Source organism: Podarcis tiliguerta (genome assembly GCF_965153285.1).
Source record: "Podarcis tiliguerta genome assembly, chromosome: Z".
In the NCBI taxonomy this organism is placed as follows: domain Eukaryota; kingdom Metazoa; phylum Chordata; class Lepidosauria; order Squamata; family Lacertidae; genus Podarcis; species Podarcis tiliguerta.
Genome location: NC_139553.1, coordinates 19762080 through 19787326, shown reverse-complemented (window position 1 = coordinate 19787326; position 25247 = coordinate 19762080). Strand labels below are relative to the sequence as shown.

Sequence of the window (25247 nt, the reverse complement as noted above, 5' to 3'; positions counted from 1 at the left end):
ACTATCAACAAGGCAAAAACTCTCTGCTGGAGGCAGAAGGGTGGAGCCTGCCCCTGGATTGAGAGATAGTAAGAGACAAAAAAGGCAGAGTTTCAGGAGGGAAGAGCGGAATTGGAGTGGGCGATGATGTAAGCTGAAGGAAAGTTAGTTAACATTTGGAAAGCAGTTTGTCAGCTAGAGAAAGCGGGGTCAGAGCACAATTGTGGGCTGGCAGTTTTGGACCCAACATTGCAGCTGACGAGAGAGACAGAACCCGTTTTGAGTGTGATGCTTTGAACCCCTCCATAGTATGCTCAGGTTGCATATACAGTGGTACCTCTGGTTACATACGCTTCAGGTTACAGACTCCGCTAACCCAGAAATAGTACCTCAGGTTAAGAACTTTGCTTCAGGATGAGAACAGAAATCGTGCTCCAGCAGTGCGACAGCAACGGGAGGCCCCATTAGCTAAAGTGGTGCTTCAGGTTAAGAACAGTTTCAGGTTAAGAACGGACCTCCGGAACAAATTAAGTATGTAACCAGAGGAACCACTGTATGTGTAAGTAAACTATAAACATCCAATCTCCTGTTTTGTGCGCTTTCACAGTACATGAACATGCATGTATAGACCAGTTTTGGATCCAGAAGAGAGCACAGTGGAGCAGGGTGGGCTTATGTGCGCTCTGCCAACATACACGATGACCCAGAAAGTAGTCCCCAAGCAAAATGGGGGTTGCTTACATCATAAAGACACCACTGTCTCTGCTGTGCCTCATTTCAAAGGACACATGAGCCTGGGATAAATGCCTGTAACCCCTGGAATCTTGCACAGTGTGGAGATTGGGGTGGTGTGTAACAATACAATGGGAATGATCTGTCAAACCTCTGTTATATTGTAAGAAGAGAGATGTTTAATACTGCTAAGCAGAAAGCTTCCATTCCAGTTAGCAGGCATAGATTGTTCTCTACACATTTGTCTAATCCTTGTTAAAGCCCATCAATCCTAGTCATTTATCTCCACTAATGCAGAACCATAGAATAGTAGAGGTGGAAGAGACCCCAAGGATCATCTAGTCCCTCCGGTCCAGGAATCATAGCTCAACAATCTTACAGATTGCCATCTAATCTCTGCTTAAAAAGCCACAAGCAATTAATTAATTTGGGGCTGAATGGCTTTCTGCCCTAAGATTTGTCAGGAGAGATGGGTGTTTGTTCTTTCCTTTCCTCTCTCTTGCATTTCAGCCAAAACATGGAATTTGGTTTGAGGAGAAGAATTCAACAATGGGATGATCTTGGCTGCCTTTTAAAAATTTATGATTACTGCATTGCAGGGGGTTGGACTAGATGACCCTTGGAATCAATCCCAACTCTACATTTTTATTATTCTAAACCTCCTACACGAGATCCCAGGGACTACATTTTACATGCGAATCTTCTGCTAAATTCTTCATGTAACCCTTAAGGAATTAAAACACTTTCACTGGGTCCTTTACAAAAAGAGTCATCTTTGATTTACCTGTTCTACATCCTGTGTTCTCTGTACCTCTGTGTTTCCCTTTCCTACCTCACCTATTTATTTTTTTCCAAAGAGGAAGCAGGATTAGGATTTGTTCACTGCCTCACCCCTCCTCCTAGTTTAGCTGTCCTGGAGCCTGAACGTGGTCAAAAGCTCAACTCCAGAGTTCATTGCTTTGCAAACCCCGCCAGACCGAAGTCTGAGAAAGGTTGCAAAAGGGTGTCCGGGTGTCTGAGATCGCCATGAAGACTCTCATTGCTGCATATTTCCAAAACCAGAGTGGTAAGGAAAAAGCCAGCATAAGATTTAAAGCTATAGCAAATATGTCTACCAAAAAGGTCCCTTTAAAAAATAATTGGGTGATGTGTGTTTTCATGGTAATTGTGCAACAGCTGGCTGTTTCCTGAGCAACACATTTTGATTTGGGGGCACAAAATGCGTCTCAAGGGTTTTAGGAATGTCTGTGGATGGAATCTGGTGATCTGGGATTGATCCCAGGGAAGATTGAAGTGTATTTCTAACCAGTTTAACAAAAATACAATTGCATTAAAAAAAGAAATCAGATGGCAACCTTTACAGATTGTAGAGATGGTGTGGATGTTATTTATCTTGATTTCAGGAAACCACCTATTCTGTCTTGCAAGCAGATGGCTTCTTGATGAGCGTATGTCCATTCAGTGCCACAGCACCTTGCAGATGAATGAAAGGAACTACTGTAAGGGTCTGCACTTAGGCAGGAATAATCAGATGCACAGCTATAGGATGGGGGACACCAGACTTGAAAGTGCAAAAACGATTTTGTAGACCACAAGCTGAACAAAAATAAGCTGGTGCTATTCTAGGCTGTATCAACAAAAGTCTAGTGTCCAGATCAAGGGAAGTCATAATACTTCTTTATTCTGCCTTGGTCAGACCCCACCTGGAGCACTGTGTCCAGTTCTGGGTGCCACCATTTAAGAGAAATATTGACAAGGTGGGACATGTGCAGAGGAGGGTGTCCAAAATGATAAAAAGTCTGGAAACCCAACCTTGTGAGGAACGAGTGAAGGAGTTGGGCAGGAGTTGGAGAAGAGGAGACCAAGAAGTGATATGTGAGTCAACCTCAGATATTGAAAGGGTTGCCCCACAGAAGACGGAGCAAGCTTGTATTCTGCTGCCCGGGGGTGGGGGTGGGGGTGTTGGACCTGAAATGATGGATTCAAATGAAAAAAGGAGATTCCAACTAAACATCGAGAAGAACTTTCTGACGGTAAGAGCTGTTTGATCATGGAATGAATTTTGTCGGGAGGTGGTGGACTCTCAATCCTAGGAGGTTTTAAAGCAGATGTTGGTTTTATGGATGGATGCTTTACTTGAGATTCCTGCATTGCAGGGGACTGGACTAGAATACCCTCGGGATCTCTTCCAACTCTACAATTCCAGGATTCTATGATCCCTCCCTCCCTCCCTGTTTTGCTCCTGAGTTTTTAAGTTAAGTACTTTTCTCTAAGAGGGGATTGGTTGGCAACCTCCTTCATTATTTTAGTCCATATTGGGCTGTGACATCTGTGGCAGTGGTTAATGTTTCACCATATTTTAGCCATGAGGAAATAAAATGCCGATGTGGGAGTCTCGAGGCCAAGAGGCGGGAAAGACCTTGACCAAATACTTTCCTTATCAGTCACAGTAGGACAGGATGGGCTCTGAGAGACCAGATGGGCTAAAATTCTTCAAACTTCCCTCTCCTGCAGGTAGGATGTGGGGAAGTGGGGATGGGACCTTCAGCCAGTCACAACTTGGCCATGCTTGTGAGATGGAATAAGAGGTTTTTTTTAGAGTTGGAAGGACCATCAAGAGTTATCTAGTCCACCCCCTGCAATGCAGGAATCTCAGCTAAAGCATCCATGACAGATGCCCATCCAATCTCTGTTGAAAAATCTCCAATAAAGGAGAGTCCACCACTTTCCAAGGGATTCCAACAACTCTTACTGTCAGAAAGTTATTCTTGATGTTTAGTTGGAATTTCCTTTCTTGTAACTTGAATCCATTGGTTCGGGTCCTACCTTTCAGAGTAGGAGAAAACAAGTTTGCTCCATCCTTCATGTGACAGCCCTTTAGATATTTGAAGATAGCTATCATATCTCCTCTCTGTCTCCTTTTTTCCAGGCTAAACATGCCAACTCCATTAACTGTTCTTCATAAGGCTTGATTTCCAGACCCTTGATCATATTGGCTGTCTACCTATGCACATGTTTCAGCTTGTCAATATCCTTCTTAAATTGTGGTGTCCAGAATTGGACACAGTATTCCAGGTGTGGTCTGACCAAGGCAGAATAGAGCAAGACTTATTACCATATTGGCCCAAATATAAGCCACACCCAAATATAAGCAGGCGCTGTTTGCCTTGCGCTCCTTGTAATGTTGCAAATATAAGCCGCACTTTAACTTTTCACGTTTGGAATTTGGGGGGAAAGTGAGGCTTATATTCAGGCCAATGCAGTACTTCCCTTGATCTGGACTCTAGCCTTCCATTAATGCAGGCTAGTATGGCATTAGCTTTTTTCGCTGCTGGATCACACTGTTGCCTCATGTTAAGCTTTTGAGGGAGTCCATTCCACTGTCAAATGGCTTTTACTGCCAGAGCTGGACTCTTCTTCTTTGCAGCTGGAATCCATCAGTTTGGGTCCTATCCTCTGGAGCAGTAGAAAACAAGCACGCTCCATTCAACCTTCCAGTAACCCACTTTATAGTGTTACCAGAAATCAAAGCTTAAATGACCAGAGCTTTTAACACCTTTTGAAAACAGGCATTAAAATCCCTTACTGATGAGAGAGACCCCATCTGAAAATTTCCAGATCTTATTGCAAGAAATCTCAGGGGTGCATTGGACTCCCGAGGGTCTTAACAGGTTGAAGAACACCCCGCAATATCTGGGACTCAGAACCATACCAGTCAGTGATGTTCAGATCCTCTTGGCAAAATTGATGATGCCACATGAGGCCTCCCGGTCTCTGGGCTCCTAGACTCCTTGGCGCTGTCTCTCACCTTCTGACTGGACCCCCCTTGCCTGGGCTCAAGAACTTCTACTACTTGGGGGCAGAACTGGGCTTCTGTCTCGTCACCTGAGCCAGCTGCCTAGGTTAAGTTTCTCAGAACCTCCCTTGCTCATTCTAGGTACCCCCTTTCTGTCCTCATCCTGGCTCAAGCCTAGCAGAAGCTCCAGTGCTTTGATGCTTTGCTCCTGCTCTATGACCACTTAGATGGGATCAGATCCTGGACCCAGCCCCAACTTGTGGCCAACCTTGTTCACCTGCATCTCTGAGTCAGAGTACTTGGCTCAGTGGAGTCAAGGTGGGGATGCTCAAATGATATTTCGTTTCTGCAGCCATATAGCCTTTGCATCGGTCCTGGGCTATGCAGGGAGTGCATATTTATTGAGCGGGCCAGGGAGAGTTTGGACATCTTGGATCCGCTTCCCATATGCTCTGTGAAATTTTGGAACATTCTTTGGGGAGGGTGTGAAGGTCCTCTTCTCTCCAAAGCTGGAGGCTTGTGGTCTGCTGAGTATTCCAGAGCCTGGGAGCTGCTCCCAAGTCCTTGTCTCCTGTGGACTTTTCATTAGTGCTCTTTTTTTCAAGGAATCAACCCCCTGGCTGCCTCCAGTGCATTAGCCATTGAGGGGCATCCTTGAACCAAATTTCAGTCTCCAAAACCCCAGGAGAGTAAGAGCTGTTCAACAGCAGAACTGACTCTCTCAGATGGTGGTGGACTCTCTTCCACTGGAGCTTTTAAAACAGAGGTTGGCTTGCCATCTGTTAGTGACTCTGTGATGTCTGCGTTGCAGGGGGTGGACTAGATGACAATTTTGAGCACTTCCAACCCTATAATTCTGTGATATGAGGATATCTAAATATCCATGTGAATATCTCTCTTTATATATATATAATTTTTATTAGTTTTTTTAACAAATCATTTTCAACAGTAATTAAACATACTTTTACATCTTATTCAAATTTTTGACTTCCATCAATCCTGTCTGAAAAAATTCCAATCTAATCTCTCTGTATGCATTTCTTTTTTTTAAAATAATTTTTATTAATTTACAACAAAACAAAACATACATTGTTTTCACATCCAAACTTTTCCAAATCTTTCTTTTCTGAACTTCCTTCAGCTTTTCTGTAAATCTTTCGTAGTCATTATTAATTTACGCATTTCCTTTGTTTATATTGTCATTATTTGAATCTTTTCCCTCTACTCCCTTTTAACAATACCTCTCACATTTTCACAGTGCTCTTTTAAAACCCTCTAGCGTTATTTGACCCTCATTTATACTCTCCAGATATTCTCTGTATGCATTTCTTATCTTCCCTATTACATTTCAAACTCATAACCAATATCTCTATCTTTTTCTACTTTGTAACACTTTGTATATTTCTCCTTACAAAACTTCTTGTAGTCCTAATAGTATAATTTGTTGATTACAGTTGCTCTTCAAATAATTCATATACTTCTTCCAATTTTCTATAAATCTCTGGTCCCGCAGGTTTTGAATCCTTCCTGTCATTTTGTCCAGTTCTGTGTAGTCCATTAATTTCATCTGCCATTCTTCTTTCATCGGAATTTCTTCTTGTTTCCATTTCTGGGCTAACAATACTCTTGCCGCAGTTGTTGCATATAAAAACAATTTAACATCTTGCCTATTAATGTCCTGACCTATAATACCAAGTAAAAATGCTTCTGGTTTTTTAAAAAAATGTATATTTCAAGATCTTTTTCATCTCATTATATATCATTTCCCAGAAGTTCTTTACTTTTTTACATTCCCACCACATATGATAAAATGTTCCTTCTTTTTCTTTACATTTCCAACATTTATTATTTGTCTTATACATTTTAGCTAATGTCACTTGTGTAATATACCATCTAAATATCATTTTCTTTTTTTTTTAATTATCATGTCCTCTTTCAAAGCATTATAGGCTGTAAATTTTATCCTTTCATTCCACAACCTTTCCTATTCTTCAAGCTGTATATTATATCCAAAGTCTTTTGCCCAATGCCTCATTACTGATTTCACTTCCTCATCTTTCAAATGCCATTCCAGCAGTATTTTATACATTTTAGACATTGCTTTACATTCATTGTTTAATATTTCTATTTCAAATTTTGATTTTTTATCATCAAATCCTTTTCCCTTTAAATCCTCTTTATATATTTCATTGACTTGGCGATAGTGCAACCAATCATTTACATATTCTTTAACTTCTTCATATGGTTTCATTTTCCATTTATTTCCTTTCCCCCACAACAAATTCTCATAGGTAATCCAATTTTTACTCATATTAATCTTTTTCACACTCATAGCTTCTAATGGAGATAACCACCACGGTGTTTTATGTTCTAATAAGTTTTTATACCAGTCCCATACTTCATATAAAGATCTTCGAAATATGTGATTACCAAATCCTTTATGGATTTTTGTTTTATTATATCATAGATATGCATGCCAACCAAATCTATTGTCATAACCTTCTAAATCCAACAAATCTGTATTTCTTAACAGCATCCATTCCTTTAACCAACAGAGGCATACCGCTTCATAGTACAACTTCAAGTCTGGCAGGGCGAAGCCCCCTCTTTCTTTAGCATCTGTTAACAACTTATATTGTATTCTTGGTTTCTTCCCCTGCCAGACATATCTTGAAATTGCTTTTTGCCATTCTTTAAAAATTGCTGCCCCCTTGATTATAGGAATTGATTGAAACAAAAATAACATCTTTGGTAGCACATTCATTTTTATAGTTGAAATCCTTCCCCCAAATGATAATTTCATTCTTCCCCATATTTCCATGTCTTTCTTAATTCCATTCCACATCGGTGTATAGTTATTTTGAAATAAATCTATGTTCATTGTGGTTAACCAAATTCCTAAATACTTAACTTTTTAAACTACTTCTATACCAATTCCCTGCTGCAACATAGCAACCAAGTCTGGATTCATATTTTTAACTAATATTTTAGTCTTGCTTTCGTTTAATTTAAAACCTGCTACTTGTCCAAATTGTTCTATTTCTTTAATAACTTCTTTGGCATTATTTAATGGTTCTTCTATAGTTAGTACCAAGTCATCTGCAAAGGCTTTCACTTTATGTTCTTTCTGGCAAACTGAAATTCCTTTTATTTATCCATGTGAATATCTCAAAGGGGAGTTCATCACTGTCATGTTTGAGGGTGTCCTTTTTACACCTGGCATTTTGTACGGATCTGAGGTATTATTTTCTGTGCCTTGGTTGATCTGAGCCCTTAGGTCATCAACAGGGAGAAGATATTGAATTGTGCCACTTTCACCACTATAACTGCTCAAAAACTATGGCATCATTTAGTTTTCCTCTGCTTAGGACAGAAGCTTAGTCAGTGCAATTCTCCTTCCGTTTGTGTGTGTGTGTGTGTGTGTGTGTGTGTGTGAAAATAGCACCTGGTACCATTTTCTGATGGAGGTATGGTTAATTGGATATGCATAGGAACATTCATTTTTGGAGGCAGGAGGTGTCATTTCCTTTCTTTTGTTGTTGGTATACCTTTTCTCATGCTTTGCAGTCTAGAAGTTTCCACTTTCCACTTTCCTCACCTCGCAGATAACCAGCCTAAACAGTTATGGCTTCCCCCCAGATACCCTCTCACCAGAGGATCCTGGGAGCTGTAGTTTCTCCAGAGTTCTAAGTGTTGCTATAGGAGGCCTTTATCCCCATCCCAAAGTTATAATTCCCTGGAATGAGGAATTGTCTGTTAAATCACTCTGGGAATGGCGCAGCCCTTCTCTGCAGCCCTTCTTTGCAGTTGCCATTTTCTTATATAAATCAAGATGGATATGCGCAATTCTGTGGCACTGTTTTTTTTTTAAAAGGCATTTGCAAAATATCTTGGTGTGAAGACTCACATCCGAAGCATTTACAGTTCACCCAATTCATTCCAATGTTTGTACAGAAAAGATCTGCACCTTTGTTTTACTGGTCGGATTCTGCAAACAATGATGCCCCCTCCCCCAAATCACCGAAAGACAAAGATAAATCCTCTACTTGTTTTAATTGGCTCCCCTAATTGTTGTATTGGTTGAGATAGATGAAAACTATACTTGGCCTTAGAACCAGAAATGCAATCTTATGGTAACATTAGTATATTATAATACACAATCAATGTTGTTCATTTTTAGGAAGCATTAGAGCTTCAATATCATTATCCTTCCATGGGATGATACATATAATATCTTCAACCCACTATCCTCAGAGTCTTTCAACTTTATCCCCTTGCATTTCTCCTTAGGCTTAAAACTGTAGGATAAAGCACAATATCAGAACTAGGTCCCTGATGCCATGCAAGCTTAACAGCAGTTCCCTGCTTAATCTACAATTCTACAATTGTATGGTTCATTCAATTCATAGATGGCACCTGGCTTTTAGTAGGAAATTCAAGTACCTATAGCCCCCTGTGCTGGAGTGGCCCCTTTCAGCTCTACAACTCTAATTTTTTAAAGCAATTTCTGCATTACAGGGGGTTAAACTAGGTGACCCCCTGAGAGTCCCTTCCAACTCTACAGTTTTGTAATTCTATGATCCTTTATGCAAAGCAATGCCTGTTTGCATCTCTATCATCTGCCCTGACCTTCCTTACTCTCACCTTTATCCTCCTGCCAACTGTCTGAACAAATATCAGCTCATATCATGCCACTCTGGCTGCCAGCGTTGGACACCACCCTCCCACCCACCATCCCAAGGGCAGGTGGCGGGCCAGGGTGAACTTATTCTTGGGTCGCCAACCCTTTTCTTCATCATTGTTTTCACACTGCTGGGATGTGGCAATACAAGAATCTAGGAAAAGAGTCAACACTTAGGCAGGAATAAGCAGATGCACAATTATGGGATGTGGGAACATCTGGCTTGAAAAGAATTTGAGAGTCTAGGTAGACTTCAAGCTTAACATGAAGCAACAGTGTGACATAGCAGCAAATCCCCCATGTGAATCTAGGTGGCATCAACAGAAGATGTGTGTCTAAATTAAAGGAACTCTGTTCTGCAATGGTCAGCCCTCACCGGCAGTCCTGTGTCCAGTTCTAGGCACCACAATTTAAGAAGGATACTGACAAGCTAGAAAGTTTGCAAAGTAGGGCAACCAAGAAAATAAAGGGTCTGGAAACCAAGCATTAGGATGAACGGTTGAGGGAGTTTAGGTTATTTAGCCTAGAAAAGAGGAGACTGAGAGGATATATGAGAGCCAGGGCTTTTTTTCAGATGGAACTCAGTTCCAGCCACTCTCAGGTGGGCACTGATGATAGCCATCTTCAAATACCTTAAGTGATACACAGAGGAAGATGGAGCAAACTTGTTTTCTGGTGCTTCAGAAGGTAGGACCCAAACCAATGAAGGAGACCCGAACAACAAGAAAGATTTCATTGGGTATGATTTTCTGATGGTAAGATCCATTTGACAGAGGAACAGATGACTGTGGAAGGTGGTGGACTCCATTAGATTTTTTAAAACCAGAGTCTGAATGCTCGTTTATCAGAGATTCCTTAGCTGTGATTCCTGCATTGCAGGCATTGGACTAGATAACCCTTGGGGACACCTTCCAACTCTACAGTTACCGTATTTTTCGCTCTACTAGACGCACCAGACCACAAGACTCACCTAGTTTTTGGAGGAGGAAAACAAGAAAAGAAATATTCTGAATCTCAGAAGCCAGAACAGCAAGAGGGATTGCTGCGCAGCGAAAGCAGTGATGCCTCTTGCTGTTCTGGCTCCTGGGATAGCTGTGCAGCCTGCATTCGCTCCATAAGACGCATACACATTTCCCCTTACTTTTTAGGAGGGGAAAAGTGAGTCTTATAGAGCAAAAAATACGGTATATGATTCTTCGGGGCAGACCCTATTAGAGTGTATGCTTAGTTCTGTAGATGGGCAATCATTGTACGACTATTCCTTCCCTTGAGCTGGGCACAAGAACTCCATCATTGCAGCTGAGATTTGCATGAGCTATTTTTGCTGCTGCATCACACCGTTGACTCACCTTAAGCTTGTGGTCTACTAAGACCCCTGAGATCCTTTTCGCATTGAATGCTGATGCACACAGAAATGCCACGTGTCTCTGTTTGCTGAAATGCCATGCTTAAGCAGCATACGTGTCGCTGGCTGGCTGGCTGGCTGCTGATGCACACAGAAATGCCAGGTGTCTCTGTTTGCTGAAATGCCATGCTTAAGCAGCATACGTGTTACTGGCTGGCTGGCTGGCTGCCTTCCTAGGTAAAGATGGGTGATTCTGCCCATGACCTTTCCTGCCCTTTGTCCTGTATGCTCCTGTTGTCTGTATGTCACTGGATGGCGCAACCTGCTTTTCTCAAGGGTGGAATCCACCAGATGTTTCTGGGGATTGGTTCAGTCACTGAGGGCGTCTCCCAATGGTGGGAGGGTGGAGAAAAGCTGAGCCAACAGGTCAGTGCAACCTGGTCTGGGTGTCCTTTTCCTTTCCAGGGATCCATGCCAGCATCCAGGCTGCTCTCCGCATGCTGCTGGCTGTGCCATGGCCTTCAAAACGAGATTTCTTGGCTGGCCTCCAGCTCCTGTCAGTCCTCCAGTGGATTTTCAGCTTCTTGATGCTGGGTGAGTAGAATGTGACTCTTTTTCTGACTGATGGCCACCTTGAGAAAAGGGACAGTGTCATGTGGTGGTTAGAGTTTCGGTCTAGGACCTGGGAGACCAAGGTTTGAATCTCTACTCGGCTACAAAATGCACCAGGTGTGATCATGGGGACCAGTCACTGCCCGTCACCATAACGTACCTCACAGGGCAGTTGTGGGGATTAAATAAGACTAGGACATGGGCGATCAGACTTCAAATGCCCCCTCAGCCATGAAGTCAATTGGGGAAGTTTGGGGGCCGGCCAGCCACTGCTTTTTGGCCTAACCCACCTCACAGGTGGCCCTGTCACGGATGCTTTAGTTGAGATTTAGTTGGACTTCACTAAACAACCCTCAGGGTCCCTTCCAACTGTACAATTCTGTTAATCAAGACCTGAGAGCCTTGAAGGACTAAAACAGGAATGGAGAATACTGAGGAGACAGTGAAGAAACTGGTTTCCTTTGTATTGGTGACATAGTAATTGTTGGGCACTTTCCTTTCCAATCCTTCCTAGAAAGATATATAAAACAAAAGTTTTCTCTACCTGTGAGTTCCATCATAATTCAGAACAGAAGTTTAAAATACACATTTTCCAGGATAACACAATGGGAAAAGACCTCCAAAGGGATGGCTGATTTGACACATGTGCTTTGGTCAAGCCATCTCTCTGGCCAAACAGTTGCCCTGAGACCACAGAGCCAAAGATCAGCTCATATTATCCTCACAGCAACCCTGTAAATTAGGCTGGGCAGAGAGATGGTGACTTACCCAAGGTCACATTCAGAGAGCTTTGTGGCTGAGCAGGGGACTAGAGCCTGGCTCTCTGGGTCTTAGCCCAGCACTCTAACCATTATACCAGTTTGGCTCTCAAAGGAGCACTGAGCTATATAGAGTTTGAAGTAAGTAAGTATACAAATGAATGAATGATTGAATGGAAAAAATGAATGAATGTGTAAATGAGTAAATGTATGCATGTATGTATTGTTACAAGCCTCTCTGAGCAAAGCAAAATTCCAGGTGTTCCAAGCACTTACCTAGGGTTCAGTTTCCTTGGAATGAGGGACAGCAGAGACTGTGGTGTCATTTGGCTTTATGGTTTATTTACACATATATACAACCTGACCACAAGCATTAACGCCTCAGAAAGTCTTGCCTCTTCCTTACTCACAGCCCTGGATTCTAGCTGAAATCAAACATGTCTCTGTGACTCAGCTGCTGCTTGCAGCCTTCTTTTAGCTAAGGTCTCACATAACACATGGGATATAAATGCAATAAATAAATTAATAAAGTGGCTTTAACTGAGCTAAGTAAGCTATTTTTTTCTTCCTCTCCCTCAGGGATGGTTTCTCTGATTCTCCTTATCTATCTGGCTTTCACCAGTTTCTGGCCCATTTCTGCTCTCTACCTGGCTTGGCTTATCTATGATTGGAATACACCTGAGAATGGTGAGTGAAGAAACATCCTGGCTGTTTAGAGGGATTTTGTTTGAAGGTACAGCTCTTATTTTTGTGTGTGCATTTGTCTTTAGGCATTTTGTTCTCCTTGAACATTAACTGATGGTGGTTGCCACAGTAGTACCCTTTGGACCCTGCTTTCACAGGTCCATGAAATCATATAATTATGTAGAGTTGGAAGGGACCTCTAGGATCATGTAGTGACCAGCTGCCTGCAATGTAGGAATCACAGCTGAAGAATCCCTGACAGATGGCCGTCTGACCAGTTGCTTAAAGGACTTCAAGGAAGGAGAGTCCATGGGAGCCCGTTCCACTGTTGAATGATTCTTACCCTCAGAAAATTATTCCTAATGCTTCCATGATGGAGAATTGCCTCAGCTAATGTTTTTTGTACACTGTGGATGAAAAATGGGATTCTACAATTCTGTGATTCTGTGATGAACGACTCGAGAATCACCTTTGTATCTGAGATGTTGGAATGACCATTCCCACTGATAGGAAAAAGGGAAACCAGGTTAGCAGGAGGTTTGTTTCAGCCACATGACTGCAAACACTCTGTGCATTCCTTGACAGTACTCCCAGCCTAGCCCATAATGTTTGCCCAGCTTTGTCACAAACCCAAAGTCCATCCAACGTCACTCCTCAGAGGTCTAAGTATCACACCTGACAACAAAGAGAGGAATCCCACAAGAGCAGCTCTCTCTTGTGTGGCAGGCTACAGAACGTGACATTTCTGCAAGAGAAGGGGCAAAGCAAACTTTTGTAGTGGTTCCTGCATCACAGGTGTTTGGACTAGATGACCCTTTCAGATCTCTTCCATCTCTGTGTGATTCTGTGACCCTGTGAACAGGTCCAGGGTCAGGCAGTGTTTGGTTTCCTTTGGATGACACTCATAAGAACACAAGAAGAGCTTGCTGCATCATGGCAATGACCCTTGCATTCCAGCATTCTTTTCCCACAGTGGCCAACCAGGTGCCCCCAAAATGAAGATCTGTTTACACAGAATCATGGAGAGTTGCAAAGGGTCATCTAGTCCCAGAGGGTCATCTAGTCCAGCCCCCTGCAATGCATCACTGGGCTACTTGGAAAGGCAGGCACATAGCTATGGAGGACTTTACCTTCATTGACACAACAGTGATTATATATTTACAAATTGGTGGTGGGAGGTATGAAGTATGACCTGGTTTAGAAAGGTTTAGAAACTCAGGACCAGTTTACCTGAGAGATCGTTTTGCCCCATATGAGCCCTCTTGTCTGCTTTGATGCACAGAACCGACACCATTACAGGTGCCCCATAATCCCAGTCCCACATTTTAAAGAAATCAGTCTATTAGTGTGGTAGCTCCTACACTTTGGAACTCCCTGCCTATTGACATCAGGCAGGTGCCTTCCCTGTGCCTTTTTCAGTGCCTGCTAAAAATATTTTTGTTTAGGTAAGCCTACCCAGACATGTAGAACATTAATGTATGTTTTAATCTGGTTTTAGCTTATTTCTGATTTTTTCTTTTATTGTTAGAATGTTTTAAATACCTGCTTTCAGCTGTTTTAACCAGTGGTTTAATTATTGGGTTCTCTCTGTAAACCGCTTTGAGGATGGCTTGTTTTGTTTTAACAATCAAACGGTGCAAATTTTAATGAATTAAATAAAGGCCATAAACCATTTGCTTTTTAGGAAGTCCCTCCCAGACCAAATTTGAGACACCTGCAGCAGACCCAGATGGAGGGGTCAGTGGCAGCAATTGCTGGACAGCAGACTTGTGTTTCCAATCTACACTGGTTCCTGCCCCCCCCCCCTTAATTTTTCCTTCTTTTCCTAGTGTCATTGTCATGTTCTATAACTCTTGGCTGCAAGGGCACTCAGAGGCTAGAATAAATCTGTCTTCCCATTTCTGCAGGTGGGAGAAGTTCTATTTGGGTCCGGAACTGGTCCATCTGGAATTACTTCCGAGATTATTTTCCGATTCAGGTAAGCACCAGTGTGTGGTACAAGGGTGCTTCTGGGTCCTCCCAGCTGTGGCGAGGCTGCAAGCCATAGAATCATAGAACTATAGACTTGGAAGGACCCCATGACTCATATAGTCAAACTGCCTGCAACACAGGCATCACAGGTCAAGAATCCCTGACAGGTGGCCTTCCAACCTCTGCTTAAAAACTTCCAGTGAAGAAGAGCCTATCACCTTCTGAGTGAGTCTGTTCCATTGCAAATGGCTGTTACCCTCAGAAAATTATTTAGTCTGAATTATTGTTTATTGCCCTTTGAATCCATCAGGATCCTTCCCTCCAGAGCAGCAGCACACAAGCTGCCTTAGTCTTCCATACAACAGTCCTTCAGATATTTGAAGATGGCTCTCATGTTCCCTCTAATTCTCATTTTCTCTAGGCTAAATATACCCAATTCCCTCAACCATTCCTCATAAGGCTTGGTTTCCAGGCCATCTTGGTTGTCCTCCTCTGCACACCTCCCACCTTCTTCATATTCTCCTTAAACTGAGATGCTCAGAACTGGACACAGGACTCCAAGTGTGGTCTGACCAAGGCAGAATAAAGTGGTTGCATGACTTCCCTTGATCTGGACACTAGCCTTCTGCTGAAGTAGCCTAGAACTGCATTAGCCATTTTTGCTGCTGCATCACACTGTTGACGCATGTTAACCTTTTGGTGTACTAAGAACACTTGGTTGAGTTTGTCAATATCATTCTTTAATATCATTCAGCTGGTGAAGACTCATGACCTGCTCCCCAGCCACAACTACATCATTGGGATCCACCCGCATGGGATCCTCTGTGTTGGAGCTTTCGGCAACCTTGTCACCCGAGCCACCGGCTTCCATGAAAAGTTTCCTGGGATCAAACCCTGCCTGGGCACACTGGCTGGCAACTTCCGATTGCCTGTCTTCAGGGAATACCTAATGAGTGGGGGTGAGTGTCTTCTTCTGTGCTGTCTCCATTGAGATCCTGGAAAAAGGTGACAAGTCGGGTGCTGCAGGGTTCTGTTCTGGGCCCTGTTGTTCAACATATTTGTAAAAATGACTTGGATTAAGGAATTGAGGGGATATTCATCCAATTTGCAGGTGTCACCAAACTGGTAGGGGTAGCAAATACTGCAGAAGACAGGATCAGGATTCAGGATGACCTTAACAGATCTGAGGACTGTGCCCAAACTAACAAATTTAATTTCAATAGGGACGAAAGTAAGGATCTAAATCAGAACTTTCCAAAATTTTTGTGTTGGTGACACACTTTTTAGACATGCATCATTTCGCAACACAGTTATTCAGTTTTACTAGCAAATCGGATGTTAAACTAACCCCTTTCCAGCCCCGGGAGGAGTATAGGAAGCCTTTGCGTGACACGCCTACACACTGCAGCTGACACATTAATGTGCCATGACACACAGTTTGGAAAGCTCTGGTCTACACTTAGGCAGGAAGAACCAGCTGCATAAATAAAATATGGGGGACACCTGGCTAGCCAATAGTACATGAGAAAAGGATCTAGGGATCTTCGTAGACCACAAGCTGAAAATGAGTCAATAGTGTGATGCAGTAGCAAAAAAGCTAATGCTATTCTAGGCTGCATCAACAGAAATCTAGTGTCAAGGTCAAGGGAAGGAATAATACCTTCTGCCTTGGGCAGACCACAACTGGAATACTGTGTCCAGTTCAGGGCAGAATGATATTGACAAGCTGGAATGCATGCAGAGAGAGGTAACCAAGATGATAAAAGGCCTGGAAACCAAGCCTTGTCAGGAACAGGTGAGGGAGTTGGGGATGCTTAGCTTGGAGAAGAGGAGACCTAGAGGTGACATGAGAGTCATCTTCAAATATCTAAAGGGTTGCCCAATTGAAGACGTAGCAAGCTTGTTTTCTGCTGCTTCAGAGTGTGGGATGAACCTATGGATTCAGGTTGTAAAGGTAAAGGTACCCCTGCCCGTACGGGCCAGTCTTGCCAGACTCTAGGGTTGTGCGCCCATCTCACTCAAAGAGGCCGGGGGCCAGCGCTGTCCGAAGACACTTCCGGGTCACGTGGCCAGCGTGACATCGCTGCTCTGGCGAGCCAGAGCCGCACACGGAAACGCCGTTTACCTTCCCGCTAGTAAGCGGTCCCTATTTATCTACTTGCACCCAAGAGTGCTTTCGAACTGCTAGGTTGGCAGGCGCTGGGACCGAACAACGGGAGCGCAGCCCTAGTCGCTGAGGCTTTAACCCACAGTGCCACCCGCGTCCCATGGATTCAGGTTACATGAAAGGATATATCAGGAATAATTTTCTGACAGTAAGAGCTGTTCAACAGTGGAACGGACTCCCCTGAAAATTGATGGACTCTCCTTCCTTGGAGGTTTTTTATCAGAGGTTGGAGGGACATCTGCCATGGATGCTTTAGTTGTGATTCTTGCATTGCATGGGATCGGACTACATGACTCTTGATGGTCCCTTCCAACCCTGCAATTCTATGATTTGATTCCCTGTGCAGATGTCTCTTTATTATATCGTCAGCCCTTTAGGTCTAAAAAGCTGAAGAAATGATTTGGGCATGCAACAGCCCTGCAAGTTGGTGGGGATTACGACAACTTCTAACTCTCTTCTGATTCTCTGGCCCTTTAGGTCTCTTCCCTGTGACCCGTAAGGCAATAGAATACCTCATATCCCGGAATGGGACTGGGAATGCTGTAGCGATTGTAGTTGGTGGTGCAGCAGAGGCCCTCTCCTGTCGGCCAGGAGTGACAACGCTGATCCTGAGTGAGCGCAAGGGGTTTGTTCGGATGGCGCTCCGACATGGGTGCGTACCTCCAGTTGAACATTGAATTCCTTTCCTAGCTGACAGGTGGCAGAGAGTCCCCAGGAGGGCCAGAGACTTAAGATGCCAATGGCATTTGAAGAGCCCTTCAGATGAATCAGAAGAAAGGTACCACACTGGCCAACCAGTGGCCCCTGGTTTGGACTAGGCAACCCGTTACGTTCCTTCCAACTCTACAATTCTATGTTTCTATGAAACTCTGGCAGCAATATTCAGCAGCATGTGTATTTTGATTCTGGAGGGTCAAGGAAGCTATCATGGTTGTTGTAGTTGTGGGTAGCTCCTGCACAGAATCATAGGAGGGTCTCCTAAGGGACATTTAGCCCAACTCCTTGAAATGCAAAAGTTACAGTTGCAATACTTCCTGGCAGACAGCCAGGGCCGAATTTAGGTTTGATGAGGCCCTAAGCTACTGAAAGTAATGGGGCTCTTTATATGTCCAGCTGTCCTTTGTCAACAACAAATTGTCCCTGTTGTTTTTTGTTATTGAATATATTCTATATGGTAATTTATGAACCTACTAGGTCCATACACAACACAAACACTATTGCTGTATGTATCACACTGTATGTAGGTTTTATTTTATTTGTTTTTAAACTTATATTTTGAAAATGTACATCCAGGGTTTTTTTTTCCTTTTAAGTTTTTTGGGGGCCCTTGAGAGTGGGGGCCCAAGCTAAAGCTTGTTTAGCTTATACATAAATCTGGCACTGCAGACAGCAATCCAACCTCTGTATAAAAGGTTCTAAGGAAGGAGAGTCCACCACCTTCCAAGGGAGTTCGTCCCACTGTTGAACGACTCTCACCATCAGAAGGTTCTTCCCAATGTTGAGTTGTAATCTTCTTTCTTGTCATTTGAACCCATTGGTTCAGGTCCTCCCCTCTTGAGCCGCCGAAAACAAGCTTGCTCCATCTTCGATATTTGAAGATGGCTATCATGGCACCTCTTTATCATCTTCAGGCTAAACATCCCCAATTCCCTCCATCATTCCTCACAAGGCTTGGTTTCCAGACCCTTGCTGCAAATAACAGGTACCTGGTTGGTCACTGTGAGAAGAGGATGCTGGACTTAGATGGACCACTGGCCTGATCCAGCAGAGCTCTTCTGGAACCTTCAGGCCCAGAGGCAGTCTATTTTGATTCCTTATGGCATTTGGCTACTGTGGCCATTCTGTTCTCAAAGTGGCATTTGGTCACTGTGAAAACAGGACGCTGGACTTAGATGAGCCCCATTTGGCCTGATCTAGCAGCCACACTCTTTTCATCTTCTTGTGTTTTAAATTTCTGAGGGGAGCTCTTTATTCCTGGGGCAGGGGGCTCTTGATCATAGAATCATAGAACTGTAGAGTTGGAAGGGAGCTTAAGAGTCAACTAGTTTACCCCCCTGCTGTTTAAGAATCACAATCTCGTGTTTTCTCATGATTTATTTTTGTTGTTGTTTTAAATGTATTTTTTTAAAAGATTTTCTTAGTTTACAAAAGTATGTGCAATGTCTCTCTCTCTCTTTCCCCCCCTCCAAGTAATATTTTTACAGATCAGTTTCATTTGTTGAGACATTTAGAAAAAGAAGGGGAAAGGGGGTGAGGGTTGAGTCAGGTGGCGATGTTTCTATTATACTTAATATATGTGGGGTTTTGTGTCAGCGTCGCTTGTGCAGGTTCTGTGCTTTGTTCCTTTGTTCCTTTGGTGGTGAGAGAGGTTGGGGTGGGCCTAGGGTGTGGTTGTTCATTTGTGGTTGGCTGTGGTGATCTTCGTTTTCATGTGTGAGTGAGTGGGTGGGTGTTTTGGATCAGGTTAGCCATATTGATTTGTATGCTGTCGGTGGATTTTTGTCATTGTCTTGTTGGGCTGTGTATGTGATTGTTTTCAGGTGGTTTCTGTCTTAACATCCCTCCATGCTTTCTTTCCTCCAGGGCCCATCTGGTTCCTGCTTTCTCCTTTGGGGAGAATGACCTTTTCCAGCAGGTTATCTTCAAGGAGGGGAGCTGGATGCGGAGAATCCAGGAAAGAATCAGAAAGATCCTGGGCGTCTCCCCCTGCTTTTTTTATGGAAGGGGATTCTCCTCTGTCCGTTCCTGGGGACTCCTTCCTTTCCCCAGACCAGTCACCACTGTCAGTGAGTATTTCCTGACCCCAGAGGCATAGCGTGGGGGGGATGGGACCATGGGCGCCCTGGCCGTAGGGGCAGTTTTGAGAGGGGGCGCAAACAGGAGCCCTCACAGCAGGATTCTTCATAATAGCCTGGCTCCACACCAGAAGGAACACCGCCTTGGCTGCAGCAATTGTGCCTGGTGCAGTTCTGCCTCCCCCCCCCCCCCCAGTCAGGCTTGATCTGGGGGAGGAAAGCAGACAAGTGCATGGCAGAGCTGCAAAACCTCCTCACCCTCCTTGGCCATGGCACACCCCGCGCCCAACAGCAGCAGCTCTGCCGCTGGGTCACTTCTGACCTGGCAGTGGAGAGCATCCCACCTTAGCCGTGGTGAGGTGCGCCCGGCACATTCATCGCAGGGTCAGGCCTGACCCAGTGGCAGAGAGCAGGGGGAGAGTTGGCAGTCACTTCCCCACCCCTCTCCTAACCCTGAACTGTGGCTGATGGAGGGGGCCCGCCACGCTCCGCTCAGGGGGCGTGCCCCACCTGACTGCCCCACGCAGCATGGGCATATGCTCCACCGCTGCCTGACCCTCCCATACCCACATACAGAATAGCTGTAGCTCACTGCATTATGGCTCACTGTAGTCTGTAGTCTCTCACTGCACCATGGGTTTTGTAATCTGAAATCTCTCATTGCATCATGGGGTTCATAGTTTGTATATCATTGGGGAAAGGCTGTAACTCAGTGGTAGAGCATCTGCTCTGCATGCAGAAGGTCCCGGGTTCAATCTCTGCCAGCATGTCTGGATAAGACTGGGAAACCATGGGAAAGACTGGGAAACCCTTGCCTAAAACCATGCAGAGCTTCTGCCAGTCAGTGTAGGCAACACTGAGCTTAATGGACCAAGGGCCTGATTTGGTCTAAGGTGGTTTCCTATGTAGTATTATTATTAACCATTTTATTTCTATACAGTTTTATATTTATAAAGAAAAAAATTCTAAAAGCGGTTCACAACACATTAAAACATAAAATAAAACAGTGCAGAATAAAACATTACCTAAGGAAGTCATATATTAAATTATACATTCAAACCAATGTAATAAATAGGAAATGAAAATATAATCTTAAACATTACAAAGATGTCAGCTACAGAATGCACATTTAACTCAGCACAGTTAAGAGAAAAAATTCAAAAGAAAACATTACTAAAGGAAGTCAAATATAAAATGCACATTTAAAATAGCATAATTAAAGAAAGAGTAACATATGTACCCTGAGGGGTCCACATCATCTCACCTTGGTCTTGCTCGTGAGCTGAACTAGATTACCTTGGGTGGCTCTCCCCAGCCCTACACTTCTACTATTCTATGAGGTCCTCCTCCTTTTTTGTCCTTCTGCACATGTTCAGCCTCTCCTTTCTTCTTCCCTCCTTAGTTGGAGAGCCCCTGATGGTGCCCAGGATGGAGAACCCAACCTGTGAGATGGTGGATCGCTACCACGCCATGTACATCGATTCTCTCCGCAAGCTCTTTGACGACCACAAAACCACGTACGGGTTGTCAGAGACGGCCGAGCTTCAGATCCTATGACTCACATTGGCAACAAGGGGGTGGAGGGAGGAGACAAAGGTGCAGACAGGTTCCTGCCCCTCAGCAAGGGCTCCCTCACCTCTTATACCAGGCCCATGCTTGCCATGCAGAAGTTCCAAGTCCCCCAGCAACATAGCCTTAGAAATGATTGACTGTTTTGGCCATGGACTCCCTGATTTTCCTATTTGGCCACAGTAAAGAAACTGTGCTAACAGGGGGAAGGAAATTAAGGCAACACCTCTTAACTGCTGCCAGAAATCATTATTTGACAAAAATGGGGGTGGGGTGGGGAATTGAACACCATCCATGAGAGAATCACATAACCATAACATTATAGAGTTGGAAAGTACCCTGTTGGGTCATCTAGTCTAACCCTCTGCAATGCAGGAATCACACCTAAATAATCCCTGACAGGTGGATAATGGATAACTAAAATATGGGACATAGTATGCATGATTAAACTTACACAATTGATGAGAACTAGAGAGGGAAGGCATCAAGATAGTGTCTAAAAATGGAGTATTTTTATAATGTTCTGGAGTAATAAGATAAACCCACATGTGTTAGTTGTCACCTTGTGATATTAATTTATTACATTTGATTTTGGAAATCTGTTCCTATGTGCTTAGCTCTGGCTATCCCCTATGTATTTGGCATCTGCCATTATACTTTGTTCCGTTTTATTATAAATAAATGTATGTTTTGTTAAAAAAAAGGATTGACCAGTCGACGACAAGGAAAAAAACTACTGCCAGCCTGAGTAGATAATACTGAGCCACATGGATCAATGGATTTCTTTATGCAGCGTGTAGATGTACTTATTACTCTAACCTAGACATCTTCAAAAGAAGGTTTGACAAATTCATGAAGAAGGAAAGGCTGTACTCTGCCTATATCATCGGAGGCGGTGAAGCTTTTGAATACCAGTTGCTGGAAACCACAGGAGTGCTCTTGCACTCATGTCCTCCTCATAGGTATCCCATAGTGGCCACTGTGAAAACAGGACACAGGACTAGACAGCTGTTGCAGGTCTGAGCTTAGTTTCTTATGATTCCTAAGTGGAACCTCCATGAATGGAGCCAATCTAACATTGAATGGGGGGGGGGGGGGGACAGTCTTCCAGTTTGGAGGTAGTGCTGTGAAACGTGTCTCTCATTTCTCTCCTGAGAATTTCAAACTACCGAATTATCAGGCTGCTTGGACAAAGACTCTGGTTATCAGTAAAAAAACCCCTCCTATCATATATTATTTCCTTCTGACAACGTATAGCCATGAAGAGCTAGAGCTAATGAGGGGCAGCTTCTTCAAGTTCAACTGTTTCACTATTGGTTGAGTCAAGGAAAATGGCGGAAGAGGATTCGAATACTGATTTAGTGAAAGTGATCCTGTCTCAAATACAAGTTCTGAAGCCAATCCGAAAAGTATTGGCAGAGCTTAAGAATGATCCAAAGCAGATGCAAGATAGATGGTTCACCATGAAGATCGTTTGAATATCCATGAGACCGTTACTCAAGCTAGCCATAATATTCTGGATAAACGAATCACCTGTTTGGAGTCACAGTTACACTGGAAAAATCAGCTTATAATTGGCTTTGAAAATCCTCCAACTCAAGCAAAGTATATGGTGCAGAGCATACATACCCCGCAACATTTCTCTGATGAAAACAGGGACGTCCCATTCCATAATAATTTTACTATTTATACCCTACCCATCTTACTCAGTTGCCCCAGCCACTCTGGGTGGCTTTCAACATATATAAAAACATAATAAAACATTAAACATTAAAAAAACTTCCCTATACAAGATTGCCTTCAGACAGTTTGGGGGGTTGGATAACTCCATACCCTCCAACATTTTTCCAATGAAAATAGGGACATCCCACATACCCTCCAACATTTCTCCAATGAAAATAGGGTCACCCTAAGGAAAAGTGGGACAATCCAGGATCAAATCAGGGATGTCCCTGGAAAATAGGGACACTCGGAGGACCTGGACTATATGGTGGATTTTTTCAAAAAGCTTCTCTCTCTGGGAGTGTACTTCCCAATTGAGATAGAACACGTTATCTTAATTCCTGTAACAAGCCAGAGGACTGCAACTTTTTCCAATATTATGATTGTGCAATTTCTGCATGTCACTGCGAGAGACAAGATTCTACATACATTTTGTCAATCAGTAAAATCTCTTGTGAAATGGAATCAAAATTAGATAGCAATTTATCCTGATTTTAGTCAAGAAATGTCTGAAAAGCACAGACTTTCCACAAAAGCACCAACTCTTGCAAGGTCAGAACAACTCCAATATTTCGTGTGCTTTCCAGCTACATTCTGCATTAACCATGAAGATCAAATTCACAAATTTGTCAGTCCCTCGAATGCAGAGGCCTTTATCTTAATCAAATTTGCAGATGATCAGACATGATGATTTAAGGAAGAAATGTAAATCTCTGAAGATGTCCTGGAGATGTTTCATTTTGAATGACTCTGTGTTTTCGCTTTCTTTTTTCTTTCTCCTCTCATTTGTTTTCTCATACTGACCCATTCTGATAAAAAGCCTGGGCATACTGTCAATAAAAGAAATTAGCATTTTGCCAGCTTGTATATCAATTTATTCTGATCCTATTTCTTTTCATATAACCACATTTTAAATTAAATATTAGAGGTACTCCTCCCCTAACACCTCAGTTCTTCAGGTGTTGATAGATGGAAAGGCGAATGATCTGAAAATGAATATTATCCCCAGATTAATCTATATTTTGAGATGAATTCCACTTCATATATTTGGAAAACATTTTCAGAAAACAAATCCTTTCTTTAGAAAATGCCTATGGGGTTCTTCACCTCTGAGAATACCTTTACAGAAAATGCAGCTACAAATTAATGAAGGAAGATTTGGTATTCCAAATATGGAGCTGTGCTACAATGCTTCCTTAATGGCAATTATTAAATACTGGAAACCCACCAATTGGTGTTAAATTTCCAATTTGGACAATTTTTGAATATATTGTACATTTATAGCACCTTTGCTTGGAAGGACAGTATTAGGAATAAAATATTTTAGAACTCGGGAATCTCTGGAAACAATTATGTCAGTTAGAAAGATATGGAATATGATGTCTGAGATAAAAAATAGATTTGACTCATGTTCTCATGCTAACTTGACTCTGTGGGAAAACCCAACTTTAAAAATTGGGGAGAAAGATGGCAATTGGAAAATTTGGATGGAAGCAAGCCTATTGACTTTGGATCAACTGACTTTTTAACATACACTGTTTCATGAGATAAATACCATCTATTGGATATAAACCCACAGGCACTACTTGCAGCTCTTAATAGTGATACACCTTTTCTTTTGTTTGTTTTTTCCACTTTCATTTTAAGTTGTTCAATTAAACTGTTCTTTAAAAAAAAAAACCAGAATGCAGAAGAGCAGGAGTGGGAGAAGGCTACTGTTTTCAAATCCAGCTTGCAGGCTTCCCATTGGGGCATATGGGTGGCCACTGTGAGAACAGGAGGCTGGACTAATTGGGCTATTGGCTATTCTCCTCCCTCCTTATTGAATCCCCCCAGCAACCCTGTAAGGTGGACTAGGCTGAGAGGCAGCAGCTGGCCTAGAGATCACCCACGTGAGCTTCATAGCCAAGTAAGGATTTGAATCCTGGTCTCTGCTGCCAGATCCTAAAAATGGTAAAGGGACCCCTGACCATTAGGTCCAGTTGTGGCCGACTCTGGGGCTGCAGCACTCATCTCGCTTTATTGGCCAAGGGAGCTGGCGTACAGCTTCCGGGTCATGTGGCCAACATGACTAAGCCGCTCCTGACGAACCAGAGCAGCGCACGGAAATGCCGTTTACCTTCCCGCCAGAGCGGTACCTATTTATCTACTTGCACTTTGATGTGCTTTCGAACTGCTAGGTTGGCAGGAGCAGGGACCAAACAATGGGAGCTCACCCCGTCGCGGGGATTCAAACCACCGACCTTCTGATCAGCAAGTCCTAGGCTCTGTGGTTTAACCCACAGCGCCACCTGTGTCCCCTGCCAGGTCCTAGTCCACATCTAATCCCCACAACAACCCTGTGAGGTAGGCTAAGCTGAGAGGCGAGACAGGCCTCCAAACTCCCCCAGCAAGTTTCACAGTTTCTGCTGCTTTTCCTGTGGAGCGCAATGATTT

General features: G+C 43.3%; 1 protein-coding gene across 1 annotated transcript; it reads left to right on the top strand.

Moving 5' to 3' along the window:
• The first annotated feature begins 440 nt into the window (after positions 1-440).
• On the top strand, positions 441-23671 carry LOC310669578 (diacylglycerol O-acyltransferase 2-like). The gene is made up of 8 exons (XM_083423932.1): positions 441-1777; positions 10999-11127; positions 12483-12590; positions 14495-14565; positions 15313-15517; positions 17203-17377; positions 19309-19511; positions 20923-23671. Exons 1-8 carry the CDS (start codon positions 1738-1740, stop codon positions 21075-21077), a joined length of 1086 nt encoding a protein of 361 aa, XP_083280058.1. The 5' UTR covers positions 441-1737; the 3' UTR covers positions 21078-23671.
• The last annotated feature ends 1576 nt before the right edge of the window (positions 23672-25247 follow it).

What these genes read in the sequence shown, in the direction of transcription:
- LOC310669578 (XM_083423932.1), top strand. Translation starts at nt 1,738, where the DNA reads ATGAAGACTCTCATTGCTGCATATTTCCAAAACCAGAGTG. An exon ending in TTTCAGCTTCTTGATGCTGG is followed by an intron (nt 11,128 to 12,482) that starts GTGAGTAGAATG and finishes CCTCTCCCTCAG; the next exon opens with GGATGGTTTCTCTGATTCTC. An exon ending in GGAATACCTAATGAGTGGGG is followed by an intron (nt 15,518 to 17,202) that starts GTGAGTGTCTTC and finishes CTGGCCCTTTAG; the next exon opens with GTCTCTTCCCTGTGACCCGT.